Source organism: Aotus nancymaae, unplaced genomic scaffold, assembly GCF_030222135.1.
Source record: "Aotus nancymaae isolate 86718 unplaced genomic scaffold, 86718_ANA_hifiasm-v0.15.2.pri h1tg000011l, whole genome shotgun sequence".
NCBI classification, from domain to species: Eukaryota; Metazoa; Chordata; class Mammalia; order Primates; family Aotidae; genus Aotus; species Aotus nancymaae.
Window position 1 is genome coordinate 21,335,717 of NW_026988422.1, and position 20,691 is coordinate 21,356,407.

At 40.5% G+C, this 20,691-nt stretch overlaps 1 protein-coding gene and 1 long non-coding RNA gene across 5 annotated transcripts in view; one reads left to right on the forward strand and one right to left on the reverse strand.

The window, feature by feature from the left end:
* LOC135274222 (uncharacterized) overlaps window positions 1-19,733 on the forward strand; it is a 31,577-nt gene extending 11,844 nt beyond the window's left edge. The window contains exon 2 of the long non-coding RNA XR_010342007.1: window positions 19,562-19,733. This is a non-coding gene — a long non-coding RNA (uncharacterized LOC135274222). The remainder of the gene's footprint in view (window positions 1-19,561) is intronic.
* Window positions 1-20,691, reverse strand: part of HGD (homogentisate 1,2-dioxygenase) — a 54,951-nt gene that overhangs the window by 26,272 nt on the left and 7,988 nt on the right. For all 4 annotated transcript variants that reach the window (XM_012463916.2, XM_012463913.2, XM_012463915.2 and 1 more), the window contains one exon: window positions 17,753-17,858. In XM_012463916.2, the coding sequence (XP_012319339.2) occupies window positions 17,753-17,858 (106 nt within the window). The remainder of the gene's footprint in view (window positions 1-17,752; window positions 17,859-20,691) is intronic.

Here is a 20,691-nt window from a genome sequence, read left to right on the forward strand (position 1 = left end):
TTGATGAACCAAACATCATACTCAGAAAAGTCTACCCAGTCAACCAACCAACTTATTAGTCAACTAAAGTCTGCCATCTTGGGCCATATGTGGTAGTGACAATGCCAGTTGCTAAATAGCAAGAACGATTAATTAGTACAAGTCTAAGGATTTACAAATCTAAGGAAAAGGTGATCAAGAAAAAAGAAAAGAAAGAAGAAAGAGAAAGAAGGTAAAGAGAGAGCAAGAGAGAAATCCCAGTAGCAGCGGATTTGCTGCCTGGTTTGTTGGACTGGGTTTGTGCATCTGCCTGATATTAAAATACCTGTTGTAAGGCCAGGCGTGGTGGCTCACGCCTGTAATCCCAGCACTTTGAGAGGCCAAGGCAGATGGATTATGAGGTCAGGAGTTCAAGACCAGCCTGGTAAACATAGTGAAACCCCATGTTTACTAAAAATACGAAAATTAGCTGGGTGTGGTGGAGCATGCCTGTAATCCCAGCTACTCAGGAAGCTGAGGCAGGAGAATCCTTTGAATCTGGGAGATGGAGGTTCCAGTGAGCCAAGACCTCACCACTGCACTCCAGCATGGGTGACAGAGTGAGACTCGACTGTGTCTCAAAAAACAAAAACAAAATCCCTGTTGTAAGTATAAATAAAGTCCTGGCCCTCAGAGAAGGCGTTTGTCTTCTGTGAGTGGGAAAGACTGAGCCAGAGAGATTGATGGGTTGACTAGGTCAATTAGTCATTTTTCAAGGTCTTCAGTAGCACATCAGTCCTCAAGTCATGAGAAGAGAGAGCCGGGGATGGTGGATGAAAATGCAACTACATTTCATATTGAAGGGAGCATATCTTCAATATGGCTCACAATCTGGAAGAAGCAATGACCTTGATGAACCTTCTCTAATCCAAAAATTATCCCCACCAAATGACAGAGATGGTACAGAGAGGGGAGTCATTTATCTGTTGGCCCTGATGGCAGAAGATTATACAGAGTCTATATTCAGATTGTACTGGGCCTGTATCATGAAGGATAATAAAATCCCCAAGATGGTTCTGACAAACTCAGTACTCACAAGAGAAAGCCAGCTTTGGATTCTCGGGCAAAAGATTTTGGTTAGAAGCTCCGATGTGATATTTTGGTAAATGTGAGGAGGGAGATCTGGGGAGAAGATTAATAGGAAGAGTCCATAGAGTGCATGGTAGAAATATCTATTAAAGCTAGCTGCAGCTTCAATGTATGGTGTGGAGCAGTAACTCTCTGATCCAAGGCCAGACCAAAAGGACAGTGCACTGGAGACTTGGGTTTTGCTACTTTCTCTGTTCTCATGTACTCTGTGATCTTCAGGAAAGCCATTTTCTCTCTCCAAATTGTGTTTTTTTCTTACATACAACAACGGGGTGCTGGTGAGAACTAAAATTCTATAATTCTCTCCAGAGAAGAACCTCTGAAAGAAGTAAAGGATGCTTGCTGACTGATTTAGTTCTTGCTATGGGCTAAGTTGTGTCCTCTTCCAAATTTGTGTGTTGAAGCCCTAATCTCCAATGTGGCTATGTTTGGAGATGGGTTTTAAGGTTAAAAGAGATCATAAATGTGGGGCCCTAATCTGATAGGATGGATGGCTTTATAAGAAGAAGAAGATATCTCTCTCTCTGCATGCACTCAGAGGATAGGCTATGTGAGGACATACTAAGAAGGACTGTCTTTAAACCAAAGAGGAGCCTTACCAGATATCAACCCGGCTTATACATTGGACTGGGACTCCCAGTCTTCAGAACTGTAAGAACATTTCTGTTGTTTAAACTACCCTGTCTGTAGTATTTTGTTATAGCAGCTCGATCAGACTAATATAGTCCTACAGCTTTTTTAAACAGTTTATTTTATTTATACTATATACTATTATTAGTTTCTTCTATATAGAATTTACTTATTAAACATTTCAAAAACAATAAAATCAATTGTAATGCCCAGTGCAATGGCTTGCTTATAGTAGGCATTAATATTTGTTGAATAACTGAATGGATAAATAAATCTAGGCACTGAGAACATTGCTAAAAACAAGACTAAAGCAAATTTGTGAGGTCTTTTTTTGGGGTCGGGGACTGAGTCTCAATTTGTCACCCAGGCTGGACTATAGTGGTGCAATCTTGGCTCACTGCATCAAATGATTCTTCTGCCTCAGCCTCCCAAGTAGCTTGGACTACAGGCAGATGCCACCACATACTGGCTAATTTTTGTATTTTTAGTAGAGATGGGGTTTTGCCATGTTGGCCAGGCTGGTCTTAAACTCCTGACCTCAGGTGATTCACCCACCTCGGCCTCCCAAAGTGTTGGGATTACAGGCATGAGCCATCAATCCTGGCCTGTGAGATCTTTTGGAAGCCAAAATAACATTCAGGCAATAGCTATAAAATCAAATATTTCTAAAAGTCCAAAGATTATTTCTAAAATGTCAGTTTTTTATACATGTGTAAAATCATCACTTCCATATATTTTCTTTTTTTACTTGTTTTCCAATTCTGCTTCTTCTGTAGATCACTTTTATATTTTTTCTGACCTTCTGTTCAGTTATCCTATCAACTGTTGAGAGAGGGGTGTTGAAGTCTCCAACTAAAATTGTGGATTTATCTATTTTTCCTTTTAGTTCTATTATTGCTTCATGTATTTTACAACTGTATTCTGTGAGTTCTACAGGAAGATAAACTTACTTGCTAGAAATGAGGTGGTCAAAAATAATTTGAAAGCATCTTTAAGGGTGTCCAAAGTTAGAATTAAAGATTAAAACTACCAAAGGAGGAAGACAGAATTGGTGGCAACATTTGATGATCAGGATTCAAAATTCATGCTCAGAGATGAAAAGGAAATATTAGATAATTGGCCTAAGTATTTCCAGTTAGAATACTGGGAATTGAGCTAGATGATCCAAGTATCCCTTTCAAAGTGGAGATTCTTTAATTTACTGAGATTCTCTCTATAATTCCCATAGACTCAATTAAATTGGATGACTTGGTTACTCTCAACAACACTGGCTGAGAATAGCTAGACATATCATTAGAAGTCAGTACCACCTATCCAAGAATTTTGAAGTAACTTCTAGGTGAAATAGTCTTCATAATGTGCATATTAGTCTGTCTTCACATTGCTATAAAGAAATACCCTGATGCTGGGTGATTTATAAAGAAAAGAGGTTTAACTGGCTCACAGTTCTTCAGACTATATAGGAAGCATGATGCTGGCATTTGCTCAGCTTCTGAGGAGGCCTCAGGAAATGCATAATCATGACAAAAGGTGAAGCAGGAGCAGGCATGGCTTACATTGCAGGAGCAGGAGAGAAACAGAGAGAGAGAGAAAAAGAGAGAGAGAGAGAAAGAGAGAGAGAGAGAGAGAGAGAGAGAGAAAGGGGTGGGAGGTGCCACAAACTTAATTGATTAGATCTCATGAGAACTCACTCACTATCATGAGAATGGTACCAAGGGGGATGGTGCTAAACCACTCATGAGAAACTGCCCTCAAGATCCAATCACCTCCTGCCAGGCCACACCTCCAGCATTAGGGATTACAATTAGATATGAAATTTGAGTGGGGACACAGATCCAAACCATGTTATTCTGCCCCTGGCTCCTCCTAAACCTCATGGTCTTCTCACATTTCAAAATATAACCATGCCTTCCCAACAGTCCCCAAAAATCTTAACTCATTATAGCAAAACTCAAATGTCCAAAGTTCAGTGCATACAGAGAACTCATCCCAAGGGAAGAATCAGGGAAGAAGGAATGCAACCCCTGAGAAGCATACCAATGTATAAAACCCCCAAGTCAAAGATCAAACCACGCACTTTATTTCTCAAGTCACCTGCTTTGCCCTCTTCCAAGTGGACTTTATTCTCTTCTTGCTCTAAACTTTTGAATAAACTTTTACCAACTTCAAAATATGCTATAACACTACAGTAATCAAAACAGCATAGACCAATGGAACAGAACAGAGGCCTCAGAGGCAATGCCACACATGTGCAACCATCTGATCTTTGACAAACCTGAAAAAACAAGCAACGGGGAAAGGATTCCCTGTTTAATAAATGGTGTTGGGAAAACTGGCTAACCATGTGCAGAAAGCAGAAACTGGACCCCTTCTTGACACCTTACACTAAAATTAACTCCAGATGGATTAAAGATTTAAAAATAAGACCTACCACCATAAAAACCCTAGGAGAAAACCTAGGCAAAACCATTCAGGACATAGGCATAGGCAAGGACTTCATGACTAAAACACCAAAAGCATTGGCAACAAAAGCCAAAATAGACAAATGGGATCTAATTAAACTCCAGAGCTTCTTACAGCAAAATAAACAATCATTAGAGTGAACCAGCAACCAACAGAATGGGAAACAATTTTTGCAATCTACCCATATGATATAGGGTTAATAATATCCAGAATCTACAAAGAACTAAAACAGATTTACAAGAAAAAGACAAACCAGTTCAAAAGTGGGCAAAGGATATGAACAGACACTTTTCAAAAGAAGACATATATGAGGCCAACAAACATATGAAAAAATGCTCATCATCACTGGTCATTAGAGAAATGTAAATCAAAACCACATTGAGATACCATCTCATGCCAGTTAGAATGGTGATCACTAAAAAATCTGGAGACAACAGATGCTGGAGAGGATGTGGAGAAATAGGAACACTTTCACACCGTTAGTGGGAGTGTAAACTAGTTCAACCATGTGGAAGACAGTGTGGTGATGCCTCAAGGATCTAGAAATAGAAATTCCACTTGACTCAGCAATTCCATTACTGCGTATATACCCAAAGGATTATAAATTCTTCTATTATAAAGACACAGGCATACATATGTTCACTGTGGCACTGTTTACAATAGCAAAGACCTGGAACCAACCCAAATGCCCATCCATGATAGACTGGACAAGGAAAATGTGGCACATATACACCATGGAATACTAGGCAGCCATAAAAAAAATCATGAATTTGTATCCTTTGTAGGGACATGGATGAATCTGGAAACCATCATTCTGAGCAAACTGACACAAGAACAGAAAATCAAACACTGCATGTTCTCACTCACAGGTGGGTGTTGAACAATGAGAACACACGGACACAGGGAGGGAAGCATCACACACTGGGGTCTGTTGTGGGGGTTAGGGGAGGAATAGTGGAGGGTGGGGAGGTTGGGGAGAGAGAACATGGGGAGAAATGCCAGATATAAGTAATGGGGGGATGGAGGCAGCAAACCACCTTGCCATATATGTACCTATGCAACAATCCTGCATGATCTGCACATGTACCCCAGAACCTAAAGTACAATTAAAAAAAAATTTTTTTTTTAATGTTCAAAGTTCAAAGTCTCATCTGAGACAAGGTAAGTCTCTTCCACCTATGAGCCTGTAAAATAATAAATAAGTTAGTTACTTCCAAGATACAATGGGGGTATAGGCGTTTGATAAATACTCCCATTCCAAAAGGGAGAAGTTGGCCAAAACAAAGGGTCTACAGGCCCCATGCATGTCTGAAACACAGCAGGGAAGTAATATTTTAAAGCTCCAAAACAATCTCCTTTGACCCCATGTCCCACATCCAGGGTACACTGGTGTGACAGGTGGGCTCCCAACGCCTTGGGCAGCCCTGCTTCTGTGGCTTTGCAGGGTTCAGCCCCTGCAGCTGCTCTCAGTGTCTGCCATTGAGTGCCTGTGGCTTTTCCAGGTGCACAGTGCAATCTGTGGATGGATCTACCTTTCTGGGCTCTAGAGGATGGTAGCCCTCTTCTCACAGCTCCACTAGCAGTGCCCCAGTGGGGACTCTGTGTGGGAGCTCCAACTTCACACTTCCCCCTCCCACACTGCCCTAGTAGATGTTCTCTGTGAGCACTCTGCCCAGCCGCTGGCTTCTGCCTAGACATCCAGGTTTTTCTATACATCCTCTAAAATCTAGGTGGGGGCTCCCAAGCCTCAACTCTTGTATCCTGTGCACCTACAGCCTTAACACCACATGGAAGCCACCAAGGCTTATGACTTGCACCTTTTGAAGCTATACCTGGGTCCCTTTGAGCCATAGCTGGAGCTAGAGCAGCTGGGATGCAGGGAACAGTGTCCCAAAGCTGTGCAGGACAGTGAGGCCCTGGGCCTGGCCCACAAAACCATTCTTCCCTCCTAGGACTCTGGGTCTGTGATGCGAGGAACTGCCCCAAAGGTCTGCAAAATGCCTTCAAGGCCTTTCCCATGTTGTCTTGGCTATCAGCACCTGACTCCTTTTTATATATGCAAATTTCTGCAGCCTGCTTGAATTCTTCTCCTGAAAATGGGCTTTTCTTTTCTACCACATGGCCAGGCTGCAAAATTTCCAAACTTTTACACTCTACTTCCTTTTAGACACGAGTTAAAATTTAAATATAAGGTTAAATGTAAACTTATTTTAAAATGTAAGTTCCAACTTCAGGTCATTTATTTGCTTGTTCATGTGAGAATAGGCTGTTATAATCAGTCTAGTCACATCTTGAATGTTTTGCTGCTTAGAAATTTATTCTACCAGACACTTTAAATCATCATTCTCAAGTTCAGAGTTCCACAGATCCCTAGGGCAGGAGCACAATGCAGCCAAGTTCTTTGCTAAGGCATAGCAAAAGTGACCTTTGCTCTCGTTCCCAGTAAGTTTCTTGTTTTCATCTAAGATCTCTTCAGCCTGGATTTTATTGTTCATATCACTGTTGGCATTTTTGTCACAACAATTTAACAAGTCTCTAGGAAGTTCCAAACTATCCCTCATTTTCCTGTCTTCTTCTGAGCCCTCCACACTCTTTCAACCTCTGCCCCCCAGTTCCAAAGTTGCTTCCACATTTTCAGGTATCCTTATAGCAATGTCCTGCTCCTTGGTACCAATTTTCTGTGCGTGTTTGTTTTTGCACTGCTATAAAGAAAGACCTGAGATTGAGTAATTTATAAAGAAAAGAGGTTTCATTGGCTCATGGTTCTGCAAGGTGTACAGGAAAAATAGCAGCTTCTGCTTCTGGAGAGGCTCAGGAAGCTTTCAATAATGGCAGAAGGCAAAGGGGGAATGAGGCATCTCATATGAGGGAAGCAGGAACAAGAGAGAGCAGGGGAGATGGTTGCATGATGGGGGTGGATTTCTCAGGAATGGCTTAGCACTACCCTCTTGGTGCTATTCTCATGACAGTGAGTTCTCATGAGATCTGGTCATTTAAAAGTGTGTAGCACCTCCCTTGCTCCTGCTCTCTTGCTCCTGCTCCTGCCATGTGAGATGCCTTGCTCCCCCTTTGCCTTCCACCATGATTGGAAGCATCCTGAGGCCTCCCCTGAAGCAGAAGCCCCTATGCTTCCTGTACAGCCTGTAAAACTCTGAGCCAATAAACCTCCTTTCTTTAAGTTACTCCGTCTCAGGAATTTCTTTATAGCAGTGTGAGAATTGATTAATACAATGTATAAACAGTTGTTTGCAGAGAGATCCAGGGTAATTTGTGGTGGTGAGTTTCAGTCCACACTAAGAAATTTAGGGGGGATTAAAATAAAACAGTGGCTCACTTGAATTCTTCAGAAACTCTGGAAATTTGAGGAAAAAAAGGTAGCATGAAGTATGTGGAGATAAATCATGCTTTGGTTGATCCATTGGAGTTCTTTGAGGTAATAGGCAAGAATACAGGTAAGGCGGATCCAAGTCACTGTAATTTAGATTTCTAAAAGTCTTTCAGGCCAAGAGTGGTGGCTCACGCCTGTAATCCCAGCACTTTGGGAGGCCAACGTGGGCAGATTACCTGAGGTCAGGAGTTCGAGACCAGCCTGGCCAACATGGTGAAACTGTATCTCTACCAAAAAAAGAAAAAAAATTAGCTGGGTGTTGTGACGGGCACCTGTAATCCCAGCTGCTCAGGAGGTTGAGGCAGGAAAATCGCTTGAACCCAAAAGGAGGAGGTTGCAGTGAGTTGAGATCACACCACTGTACTCCAACCTGGGTGACAGAGCAAGACTCTATCTTAAAAAAAAAAAAAAGGCTTTCATGAGGCTACAAATGAAGATGAGCCATCAAGGATAGAAACATGGATTCTCATTTGACCTTGTCCTTGAATGTAAACAATTACCTAGCACCTAGCACAGAGTATGGAACATAATAATGACTCAATTAAAAAAATGTCGGATGACATTTAATTCTCACAACAACTCTCTGAGGTGCCCTATGATTATTATTATCTCTATTTTAGAAGTGAGAAAACTGGTGGTTTAGAGCAGTTAAATTTCCTCTACTAAGAACTGATGCCAACATTTTCTCAGCCACTCATACTAACTTACACCCTGAGCCCTTTGATCTTATCCTGTCTTGACCGGTTTCCCAAATATCCTGATCTCCTGGGGTCCTAAACCCAAGCTTTGCCTCCTTTTAATGGTCTTGTACTTGGTCTTCCAAACTGACCCTTATTTACTGTTCCTCCAGTGCTGAGTCACCCTGGCCTCAGTCTGACTCCTGGGACACTAACTCTGCTTAGGTCCTTCAGGGTCAATGTTCTTGTCTAACCTCCTTATATTAATTCTTTAAAACAATATTTATTGAACCTCTCTGTGTGCCAGATTTTATGCTAGGTGCTGGAGGTGAACATGACATTGTCTCTTCCCTCAGGGAATCCATTACAGAAGATCCTGGAAGCATGAAAAACTCGTGATAGAAAAACAAGGAAGTGGATCAGTGCAAATAACTTTGGAAGAGAAATGTAAATAGAAGGTTCCCTCAGGAATAAGTTCTGGCACAGGGCCTATTTAACATTCTTATATATGGAAAATAAGAGATATAAGCAATGAAATCATCTGGTTTGCAGACAGCTGCAATATCTTTGCAAGGAGTGAAATGTAAGTTGATGGAGATGTACTGTAAAAAGAGCCAGGAAGCTGTCCGAAAGGGCTGAGCAGGGGAATGTGCACTGCAATGTTGGCACATACCACTGAATGCATTTAGAGAAATGCAATCTAGTTTATTTATAGAATGATAGGATCTGAACTATCAGGCAGTAAGTTCAACAAATACTTGTGATTCTACCACTTGGAAGAAGGCATGGACTGGATGCTGCAGATTAGATGAGGATGATAGTGACATAGACCCTACTCTTAAATACTCTCAGAAATATCGAAAGGGTATAATGAAGAAAGTATTATTTAAAATGAATCATAAATCATGAGTGGGATTTAGATAGGTGGATATTTGTGAAGGAAGAAAAGGAAATTCCAGGTAGATAAAACAGCTTGCACCACTAAGGCAGGAGAACTTAGGGAGCTGTCCTGGAATGGTGATGGTTCTAGTGTGGCTGATAGGTAGGGGACATGGAAGAAAGTGGAGAGTTTGAAAGGCTGTGACAGTGAATCAAGCTCTTGATCTCTTATCTTGGAAGCCTGCACTGGATTTAAAAGTGTATAGCACCTCCCTCCTCTCTCTCTTGCTCCTGCTCCTGCCATGTGAGATGCCTTGCTCACCCTTTGCCTTCTACCATGATTGGAAGCATCCTGAGACCTCCCCAGAAGCAGAAGCCACTATGCTTCCTTTACAGCCTGTAGAACTCTCAGCCAATAAACTTCTAGTTTATTTATTGGTTGGCCAGTGGAGGGGAGGGGTGATGGTGAGATTTAAAGATTTTGAGATGATAATTTAGCAAGCTGATTCTGGCAGCACGGTGTGGGATAGGGAGGGGAAGACATAGGAATCAGGTAGAAGGCCATTATACTAGTCTAGGTTAGAAGAAATGAGGTCTGAACCAGGTGGAGGTAGGAAAAGGGAAAAAGGAACCAGAGAGATCCTGAAAGCACACTTTACAGCAGCATTTCATAAAGTGTGGTCCAGCACCAACCTGCATGGGAATCATCTGAGGAACTCCTGTGTACCACCTCAGACTACTGAACTAGGATCTCTGGGGAGCAAGGCTGAGGAATCTACATTTTAAACAAGTCCCCTGGAAACTCTTTTGTATACTCAGGCATCACCATTCTATGGACTTGGCACCTGATTCAGTGTAGTGAGCTAGGAAAATCCTCTGTTATGCAAGGAGTTCCTCCTGTTAGTTTGTCCCACTTGGTTATTTCTTATCAACAACTATCCCTTCATCTCTAAGGCAAAAACAATCCAAAAGAATGGGAATCCTTAATTGATATTTGGAGGGAAAAAGAAGCAGAAGGAGAGAATTATGGGTTAGATTGTGTTCTTCCTCCAAATTCATATGTTGAAGTTCCAACACCCTGTATTTCAGAATGTGACTGTATTTGCAAATGGAGTCCTTACAGGGATAATTAAATTAAAATGAGGTCACTAGAGTGGACCCTAATCTGATGTGACTGCTGTCCTTATGAGAAGAGTAAATTTGGCTACAGACACTTACAGAGGGAAGATGATGTAAGGAACCAAGGAGAAGATACAAGCCAACGAGAGAGGCCTTAGATGAAAGCAACCATGCTGATACCTCGATCTTGGAATCCAGAACTGTTAGAAAATAAACCTCTTTTGCTTAAGTCACCCAGTATCTTTTTGTTATGATAGCCCTAGCAGATGAATACAAAGGGGAAGGGGAAGGTGCGGGTGATGAGAAGGAGAAGAAAAGAGGAAGGTAAGAAAGACAGACAGTAAGGAAGAGGAGGAGAGGAGAGAGAGTAAGTACTTCGCCTTCTCCCAGGAGGGAGATGGTGACAAGGGGGATGTGAGAGTTGTATTAGTCTATTTTCATGCTGCTGATAAAGACATACCTGAGATGGAGCAATTTATATAGGAAAGAGGTTTAATTGGACTTACAGTTCCATGTGGCTGGGGAAGCCTCACAATCATGGTGGAAGGCAAGGAGGAGAAAGTCACATCTTACATGGATGGCAGCAGGCAAAGAAAGAGCTTTGAAAGGCTATGACAGTGAAACAAGCTCTTGATCTCTTATCTTGGAAGCCTGTACTGGATTTAAAAGTGTATAACATCTCCCTCGTCTCTCTCTTGCTCCTCTCATGTAGGGAGATAACCTCCCACCGGGTCCCTCCTGTAACACTTGGGAATCCAAGATGGGATTTGGGTGGGGACACAGTCAAACTGTATGAAGAGTCTAGTTCAGGACCTTGAAGAACACTTATTTTGCAGGTTTAGGAATCATGCAGTATCATGGAACTCAGGGAAAAAAGGAGATTCAGGAAGAAAAGAAGGAGGTCAGTTGTTCCAGGCTGGGATATTGAGGAGAGAAGGATTATATTTAGCTGTGGATTTACTACATAATAGTAAAAATGGAAAAAATTCAAATATATCACAATAGAGGAATTGTTTTATAAACATTTGTTGAATTATAATATAACATCAAAAATTATGCTCAAGAAGTTTAAAAAGACATGAAAAAAGGCACAAAATATGATATGTAAATAAAAACAATTCAAAGTAAATATATATATAACTGATTGTTTTTTAAAAAGCATTATTATAAGTGTATTCACTGCCTCTTCCTCTTCTCTTCCCTGATCTCTACAGAAAATGCAGATTTGCTTATTCTCATTAGAGTCCCTTGAACTCCAGTATTGCTATGGAGGTCACTGTTATGTGTGTGTCTCCCAGCCAAAGGGGGTAGAAGATCTATAGTGCAGGTGTCATTTTCTAGAGGCAGAATGTAGGCAGAGGAAGAGAGAAGCCAACAATCAATGATGACGAGGCATGAAGAGCTTGGAGAAGGTGAGAGGTCACGTGAGAGAAGACAGATGTGAGAGGGTTGGAGTCTGGAAAAAACTGGGGAAAGGCAATTTTAAAAAGTATTGCTGTGGGTCATATATTGGATACTCATTAATGTTTTCAGGAAAAGCAAGTAAAGATTAACACTTTTTTCTTTTTCTTTTTTCTTTTTTTTTTGAGATAGGGTCTTGCACTGTTGCCCAGGTTGGAGTGCAGTGGCATGACCAGGTCTCACTGCAGCCCTGATCTCCTGGGCTCAAGCAGTCCTCCCACCTCAGCCTCCTGAGTACCTGGGACTACAGGTGCTTGCCACCATGCTTGGCTAAGTTTTTCACTTTTTTGTAGATCTAGGGTCTTGCTATGTTGCCAAGGCTGGTCTCAGACTCCTGGACTCAAGTGAACCTCTCATATTGGCCTCTCAAATTGCTGGGATTACAGGCATGAGCCACTGTGCCTGGCCAGATATTATCTTAAATTACTTTTGGTTACTGGCTAGACGGGACCCTAGGAATTATTTATTTACATATATGTACAAAAAGAAAAGACTTGAAAGAACCAAAAACATTAGAAGTTGTTAACTCTGTGTTAGTGGAATTACTGGGCACTGACACTTTCATGTAAGTTTTAAATAAAAATATGTATTAATTAGAGAGCGATGCACTATTGTGTAAAGAGGGTATACATGTTTTCAATAGAGTTGTCTGGGCAGGCTGAATTGCATAGGGTTAAAGAGTGAATGGGGGTGATAAAGTGGGTTTCGATTATTTTCTCAAGAAGTCTGGCTGTGAATAGGAGAGACTTGGGCAAGAGAGGTAGGAAAATCCAAGACATTTGTGGAGGGAAGGGGATTTCAGGATAGCAACATCTGGAAAGTTTGACAAATTAGCCAGCAAATATCCTGTAAGGGTGTATTGTTTTGAAAGATTTTTTTTATAATTTGCATGTACTGGAGGCAGAAGGAATTTTATGATATAATCTTTAAATAGCTTTGAGGTATTTCTTATTTGGTCCAAATTATACTGGTTAAGAACCAAGAGGTAATTCTCTCAGCTGGGTCTTAACTGGGTCAAGAAACTGATTTTCAAACAATCAAGAGGTTAGAGATGCAATAATAATAAAAACATAAATTTTAAAGGCCCATTAAAGAGAAATGCTTATTCAGGAATTCTAGCTGAAATCTGTAAAATCATGGTTAAATTGGATGTAGATTAGTTCATTAAATTCTGAGACTTCAGAAATTAGAGACAGATATATAAAATTAGGTATATGTCTTAAGTGAGATATTAATGAATTGAATTTATGTCCTCAGGCTGAATTTAAATACACTCAAAAAGAGGTTGCATTAATTCTTGGATAACGAATTAAATATACACTAAACAAAATGAAGGCTTTAGGGGGAGCAGTCCCCAGTCTTCCTGAGATGGTATCAAGGATGAGAGTGATAATAGCATATTGCATGATGCTGTCTTTGGGACTGAACCTTACACTGGAGGAAACGTCAGGCGGTTCTCAGGTCTTCAAATTCCCAGAGATGACTAAAATGTGGATAGCTGGTGAAGCTGATGAAATATTGGATTTGGTCTGTGACAGGTGAAGACATACCTATCACATAGGCTTCAGCTAGGAAGGACTGTAGAAGAGATACCTAAATATAATTTTCTCAGCCTTTCTTGATGAGAGTCTGGAGTACATATTTGGAGGAGGTTATGAGGGAGAAAGTGATGAATGCTGCAAAATGCTGTGGTTAATTAATGAAGTATAAAATTGGAAAGAGATATTAACCTGTAAAGAAGGTGTAAATGAAAAGACAAAAGGGTAGATTTTGCGAGAACAGCCAGGGTTTATCAGGGCAAGAGAAGTAGTTGGTGGGTGACAGAGGTCACAGGTCAGACAGATGATAAACTGCTACCTGGATGGAGCTCGTGTTCATAGAGGCACTGTTGAGTTCTGAGGTACATCTCTCCCAGTGTGTGTGAACATAAGGTCTCAAAGGAGCAGGGAAGATATTGGAGAAGGAATTCATTTGGTGACTACCATATAGACAGTGTTCAGGAAATTCAAAACAGGAGAAAGGCAACAAGTTCAAGAATAAAAGCAAAGCCACTCTAACTGTGGGAAACATGGGAAAGGGGAGGGGAACAAATATGAGCTGAGGAAGGATCTACTAGAAAACCAGCAGAAACTTCTGATACAGCTTTCTTTTTTTTTTTTGAGACAGAGTTTTGCTCTTGCTGCCCAGACTGGAGTGCAATTGCATGATCTCGGCTCACCGGAACCTTCACCTCCCAGGTTCAAGAGATTCTCCTGCCTCAGCCTCCTGTATATCTGGGATTGCAGGCATGTGCCACCATGCCCTGCTAATTTGTATTTTTAGTGAGAGGAGGTTTCTCCATGTTGGTCAGGCTGGTCTGGAACTCCAGACCTCAGGTGATCCACCTGCCTCAGCCTTCCAAAGTGCTGGGATTACTGGTGTGGGCCACCACACCCACCCTGATAGAGCTATTTTGATGCCTCTGTATTAACTCAAGCTTTTTAATCCAGTTGCTTCAAACTTCCTGGTCAAAAATATATATCAACTATTTATGAACTAATTAATTAACACATACAACTTATATACTTGACAGTCACCTATGATGGGAGACTTCCAGTAATATTTTATTAATTTCTACATTATTTTTGAGTTTTTATAAGTACATGTTACTCATATAACCAGACAAAGCTAAGCTGGGTGCAGTGGTTCATGCCTGTAATTTCAGCACTTTGGGAGGCTGAAGCAGGTGGATCACTTGAGCAGGAGTTCAAGACCAGCCTGAGTAACATAGTGAAATGCTGTCTCTACAAAAATACAAAAATTAGCTGGCATGGTGGTGCACACCTGTGCTCCCAGCTACTTGGGAGGCTGAGGTAGGAGGATCATCTGAATCCGGGAAGTCAAGGCTGCAGTGAGCTGTGATCATGCCACTGTACTCCAGCCTGAGCAACAGAGTAAGACTGTCAAAAAATAAAAAAAAAGACAAAGCTGGAAAAATTCTATTAGAACAAGGTTATCTTCCAAGGATATGCCACCCAAACTCCAAAATAATTCCTATGGAAGAGTATATTCATATTAAATAAAATGTAGCAATGATAGTCAAGGAAATAATAATATAGAATAAAAGTATATTACTGGGCATATTACACATCATGCTCAAAGTAGAGTCACATCACACATTTTCCTTAAAGGTTAGGCTTAAAACCTAACCCCCCACACCAAATAAAACTATACAAAAGAAGTATGGCTCCACTGTTGCCCACACAACTACAAACAAATCTGTGAAGATTTATTAAGGTTGAGAGGCTTAGACAATTGTTGATATGAGCAGGCAGGAGGCCTAGCTTACCCTGTTAACCACTAGTGATTCAATTGCTATCTTGAAGCAAAATAATAATAAATAACTACGTATTATTATAAATAAACAATAATTAAAATTCCCCAAATCTGCCTATAGACTTTTCTTGTAATTCCTCATTTAGTTAACTTCATATACATAATTACTATACCCATATTACCTGAACCCAGAAGAGACTCAAGAATGAGGTAAAGTCAGGGTCCCCAGGTTGGTTGTGCAAGCTGTGCCCTGCACAAGGGCCTTGTCTGACTGAAGGGGAAAAGGACAGGAGCTGAATGCCTAGCATGTGTCCCTGTGTGTGGCAGACTGAGTCTGAGGGGTTGGGGGTTAGAATAGGGGCTGCATTTTGAAATTTGCTTAAAGGCAATATATAGGCCAGCTGGGGACCAGGGAGGATGTCTACTTTATGCATTAAACTTCATACAAGTTTAAGAGTCAATTATTTAGACAAAATATCTTAGTTTCAAAATGGCTATGAGGTAGATAACATTTGAAATACTAATTCCATTTTTCTACCCTGAAAGGCTCCCTCCCTTCCTGTCCCTAGTAGAAAGGTGTGGTAGCATTCAAGCAGATGCTTATTTCTTTGAGATTTCCATAATTAAGACAAGAGAGAGAACTGCGCAGGAAACCAAAGGTGTCTCTAAATTATTTTGACTTTTGTTTTTATAAAAAGTCTAAGCACTTAGGGGAGGGAGATTTGCAGGTATAGACAAAATGTCTTGGTAAACAAAGGGGAAACAGGAGATTTCCTTGGGCTGTGGAAAGTGGGGGTGGAAAGGGGAAACAGGAGATTTCCTTGGGCTGTGGAAAGTGGGGGTGGGGAGAGAGGGAGGGGGAAGGAGACAGAGAGAGAAAGAGGGAGGGAAAGCAGGCAGAAGAAGACTTCAGAATAAAAAATACTATAAAATGAAGAAATAAATTTACCTGAATAATGTAAATTCAGGTAAATATAAACAGCTGTATCAGAATCATAGTTCTTGCCTATCTCATCCCAGGCATTGTACAAAGCAGGTTCACACCTATTCTCTTACAATCTTCACAATAGCACCACAAGGCAGATGTTATCACCCCATTTTACAGTTGAAACATCATAGCTTAAGACACAGTTAGTAAGTAGAGGGGCAGGGATGCAAACCTAGGTCTGTTTTTCTTCCTGCTCTATATACCTGTTATCAAAACTCAGGGACAAAGGCAATACACTGGAGTTCTCAGAAGGTTAAAAAACTGAGAGCTCAGTTCATTATAGCATTGGGTCTATCTCATTGCTATAGTAGTGGTTCTGTCTCATTCTATCTTATATACTTTGCAAGCAGAGTGTATAATACTGATAACCAGAGAAAAAGCCCACTATTCCTAGACTAAAAGGAGGAAACGCCTAAAAAAAGAATGGAAGCCCTAGGTCTAAAGAGAATGTGAGAGTGATCTGTGACCACAATAGACTTACATCATTCATCTCAGACAGCAAGACTCTCACCCCATGCCAGATTTCAAAGGCCTCTCTTCAAAGATGTCAGTATTGAATGTGTTTTCTATATTTCATGGTAAGTTTAGATTAACAGAAAAAAACTTAAGAGCATGTAGACATTTTGACCAACATATATAATTTCTACTCCTCCAACTCACCTGAGCAGTTCTACTAAGTCTGAACTACTCCTGTGTCCATTAGGCTAGAAAGATACAAACTGAAGCACGTGCACATACATGCGTGCGTGTACACACACACACACACACACACACACACACTGTTAATCAAGTTTATCCTAAAGCTGCCTCCTTACATATTTTAAGTTCTGCCTAAAGGTTTCTCCATACATAATGAACCATAACCAAATTGGATGTGTAACCTACTCTTGTGCCAATCATTGTGAACAATAGTTAAAACTTAGTTCAAGTAAGTAACATGCCAAGCTGCAACCAATGTGGCTATTTCTGTACCTCATTTCTGTTTTCCATACATCATTTTCCTTCTTCTGTCCATAAATCGTCTTCTACTAGTGTCCGTGCTGGAATCTCTCAGAACCTATCCTGACTCACATAAAACAATTCATGAATTGTCCTTTGCCTAATTAAACTCTGTTAAATTAGATTTGTCTAAGGTTTTTCTTTTAACAATATGCATATACATAATCAATCACTCAGTTCCAAAATTCCCACCTGATATGGTTTGGCTGTGTCCCCACCCAAATCTCATCTTGAATTATAGTTCCCATAATCCTTGTGTGTTGTGGGAGGGACCTCCCTGGTAGGAGGTAACTGAATCATGGGGATGGTTACCCTTATGCTGTTCTCATGATAGTGAGTTCTCACAGGATATGATGGTTTTATAAGGGGATTTTCCCATTTTTGCTTAACACTTCTTTCTCCTGCTGTCATGTGAAGAAGGACGTGTTTGCTTCCTCTTCTGCCATAATTGTAAGTTTCTTGAGGCCTCCCAGCCATGCAGAACTGTGAGTCAATTAAAAATATTTCCTTTATAAATTACCTAGTCTTAGGTATTTCTTTATAGCAGTATGAGAATGGACTAATATAGCACCCAAGTTTGAGCAGAAAGTAGACACACTTTAGCATTTATTAAAATAATACTAAAAAAAGCTATCTAAGTTTTTCAAATACCATGGTATTCTATTTAGGTATTTCTATTCCAGGCTTTGGGTATATGATATGCTTCAATTCACAGGACCAGGTTACCTGGTTAGGATCAGGATCAACTTCATCCCAGTTGTGAGTGACATGGCCTTCATCAATGGATTCAAAGGGCTTGTGAGAAACTGAAGGTAGAATCCTATACAGCCAGCTAGAGGAAGAAATATACAAGATACACAAGTCTTAGAGTAGTGTTCTGAGTGATACACAGAACGGCTGAGGCAGTACCATCAGGAAGACACTCAAGTCAACAATGACCTGTGGGCTCTAATGTGTGAAGCAGTGAAGCAGTATCACAGCATTACTTTTTAATGGCCATCTGCTGTCCACACCCCTGGCCTCTTCTCACATTTTCACTGACCCCATCATGCTTCAAATGGACTCTGGTTCATGGTTATTCCCATGCTGTCAAAAAAGGAAGAATTGTCTTTTCTAACAACTATAAAGGAAGGGGGAATACCTTGAGGGATACCTGTATAGGAAAATCCATAGAAAAACATTAGCTTATGGATATCATAGGATACTAGTCCTTGCTCTGGAAGGCAAAAACAATGAGTTCTATGTCACTTGAGAGAATATTGATGGTATCTTTGTTATTTTTGAAATAATAAATCAATTTTCTTCTTTAAAATTATGAAAGTAACACATGCCAATGGTAAAAATAATTCAAGTAATTTAAAAAGTCCTGAAAGGTAAAGGGCTCCTTTTCCTCCAATTTCTTCAGGGCTATTCCTCAGAGGCATCAGAGCTTAATGATTTTTTTATATGTATTTTTTCAGATACATCCAATACATTTCTAAGCAAAATTGCCAGATCATTTTAATGCTTTATTACCATAATAATAATAATATGTGAGAGTGCCTGGTCACACACATCTTCACAAATCTGGAATATTATTAATAATTTTAGTGTTTTAGGTGGAAAATAGTATCTCATTTTATTTTGTATTTCCTTTATTATGAGTTAGGAAATACAAAATATTTCCCAAAAAAAAACCAGTCTATTCATTTATTGGCTCTTTGTAGTTTTTCTATGAATTACTTGTAAAAGTCGCTTATCATTTTCTATTGAGTTTATTTGTCTTTTTGATATTAATTTGTAAGAGAAAAAAAGATGCTGGAGAGGCTGTGGAGAGATAGGAATGCTTTTACACTGTTGGTGGGAATGTAAATTAGTTCAACGATTATGGAAGGCAGTGTGGTGATTCCTCAAAGACTTACAATGAGAAATAGCATTTGATCCAGCAATCCCATTACTGGGTATATACCCAAAGGAATATAAATCATTCTATTATGAAGATATATGCACACATATGTTTATTGCAGCATTATTCACAATAGCTAAGACATGGAATCAACCCAAATGCCCATCGATGATACACTGGATAAAAAAAATGTGGTGCATATACACCATGGAATACTATGCAGCCATAAAAAAATGATATCATGTCCTTTGCAGGGACATGGATGGAACTAGAAGCCATAAGCAGGAACAGAAAACCAAATACCACATGTTCTCACTCATAAGTGGGAGCTGAACAACGAACACATGGACACAGGGAGGGCAATAACACATACTAGGGCCTGTTGGGGGGTGGGAGTTGGGGGAGGGAGAGCATCAGGAAAAAATGGCTAATGTATGCTGGACTTAATACTTAGGTGATGGGTTGATAGGTGCAGCAAACCACCATGGCACATGTTTACCTATGTAACAAACCTGCACATCCTGCACATATACCCTGGAACTTAAAAATAAATTAACACTTCTGTACTCCAAAATTAGAAGAGTGTGTTTTCATGTTTTACTGTGGTACATTTATGGCTCTATTTGTTTTTCTTTCTGTTCTTTTTAAAGCATGTCCTCTCTACCAGGACCATATCTCAGGCTTCAAGAGGGGAAGAAGACTCTGATAAAGGAATTCTAAAGGACACCAGGATGAGAACCTTCTAGAAGTTGGAAAGGACATTGAAACTCACTAAGAGGAAGCTAAGTCCTTTCAGAGGCTAATACCCTGACAAAATACAGATGGACAATGGAAGACCAGACCTGAATCAACAGGCTTTGGCCCTTTTGAGCCCAAGGACAGTCTATCTCAGTGGGTTGACTTGGCCTAGCCCAACGCTGAGCCATCTGGGGAAAAAAGGGCTAGATCTGTTTAGCTTCCATTTGATTCCTCCATTTCTTGATGACATGACCTCAGGCCTTGTTCTTACTAAGCCTCTCCAGCTCCCAGTATATGAAGTTCAGAGCATATGTGTATGTCTTGGAACCAGCTGTGTGATCCTGGGAGAGTTACTAAACTTCCTGGACCTTATGTTCTTCATCCTTGTCTTCTAAGATTGTTGTGAGAACTCAAAGAGTTTGTGAACCGAAAACACCTGGCATACAATAGATGTTCGCTTATTAGATGCTTGTTAAATTGCCTTTCTTCTCTTAATTGTCCGAATTTTATCACAGTCCAGATTTTCCACATTCTCTGACTCCTGCCTTTTCAAGACTCAAGGGATCAATCAGCTAGCTAATCTGATAAAAATTAATCCTAGGTAGGCAGGCAGGCAGGCAGGCAGGCAGGCAGGCAGGCAGGCAGGCAGGTAGGTGGGTAGATTCACAAAACATATAATAGTTTTGTGGTGGCCCTGCATGCTGTGGTTCAAATGAGTAGTAACTAGGAATTTCAGGCTGACCTACTTACGGATAGGACTGGTCCCATCTTCCCACCGGAGATTTTGAGTAGGAAGCATTTCCACAAAATTTTTGTGGGTATCTTTGAAGAGTTTTCCTAAATAGATGGGTGAGCCATACCTGGTGTCCCTTATTTTTTAGCCGAGTTTATAACACTCCCTAGGCAGCACTACATTGCCCTGAACAGAGATTTAATTCTGATTCAGGGAACAGTGCCAGCTTCTTAATGAAATGCCAACAGCTCCTTTTCAGCCTCCTGGAACAGAGCTCAGCTCCTGCTGGCTGAAGATATTGATGAATAA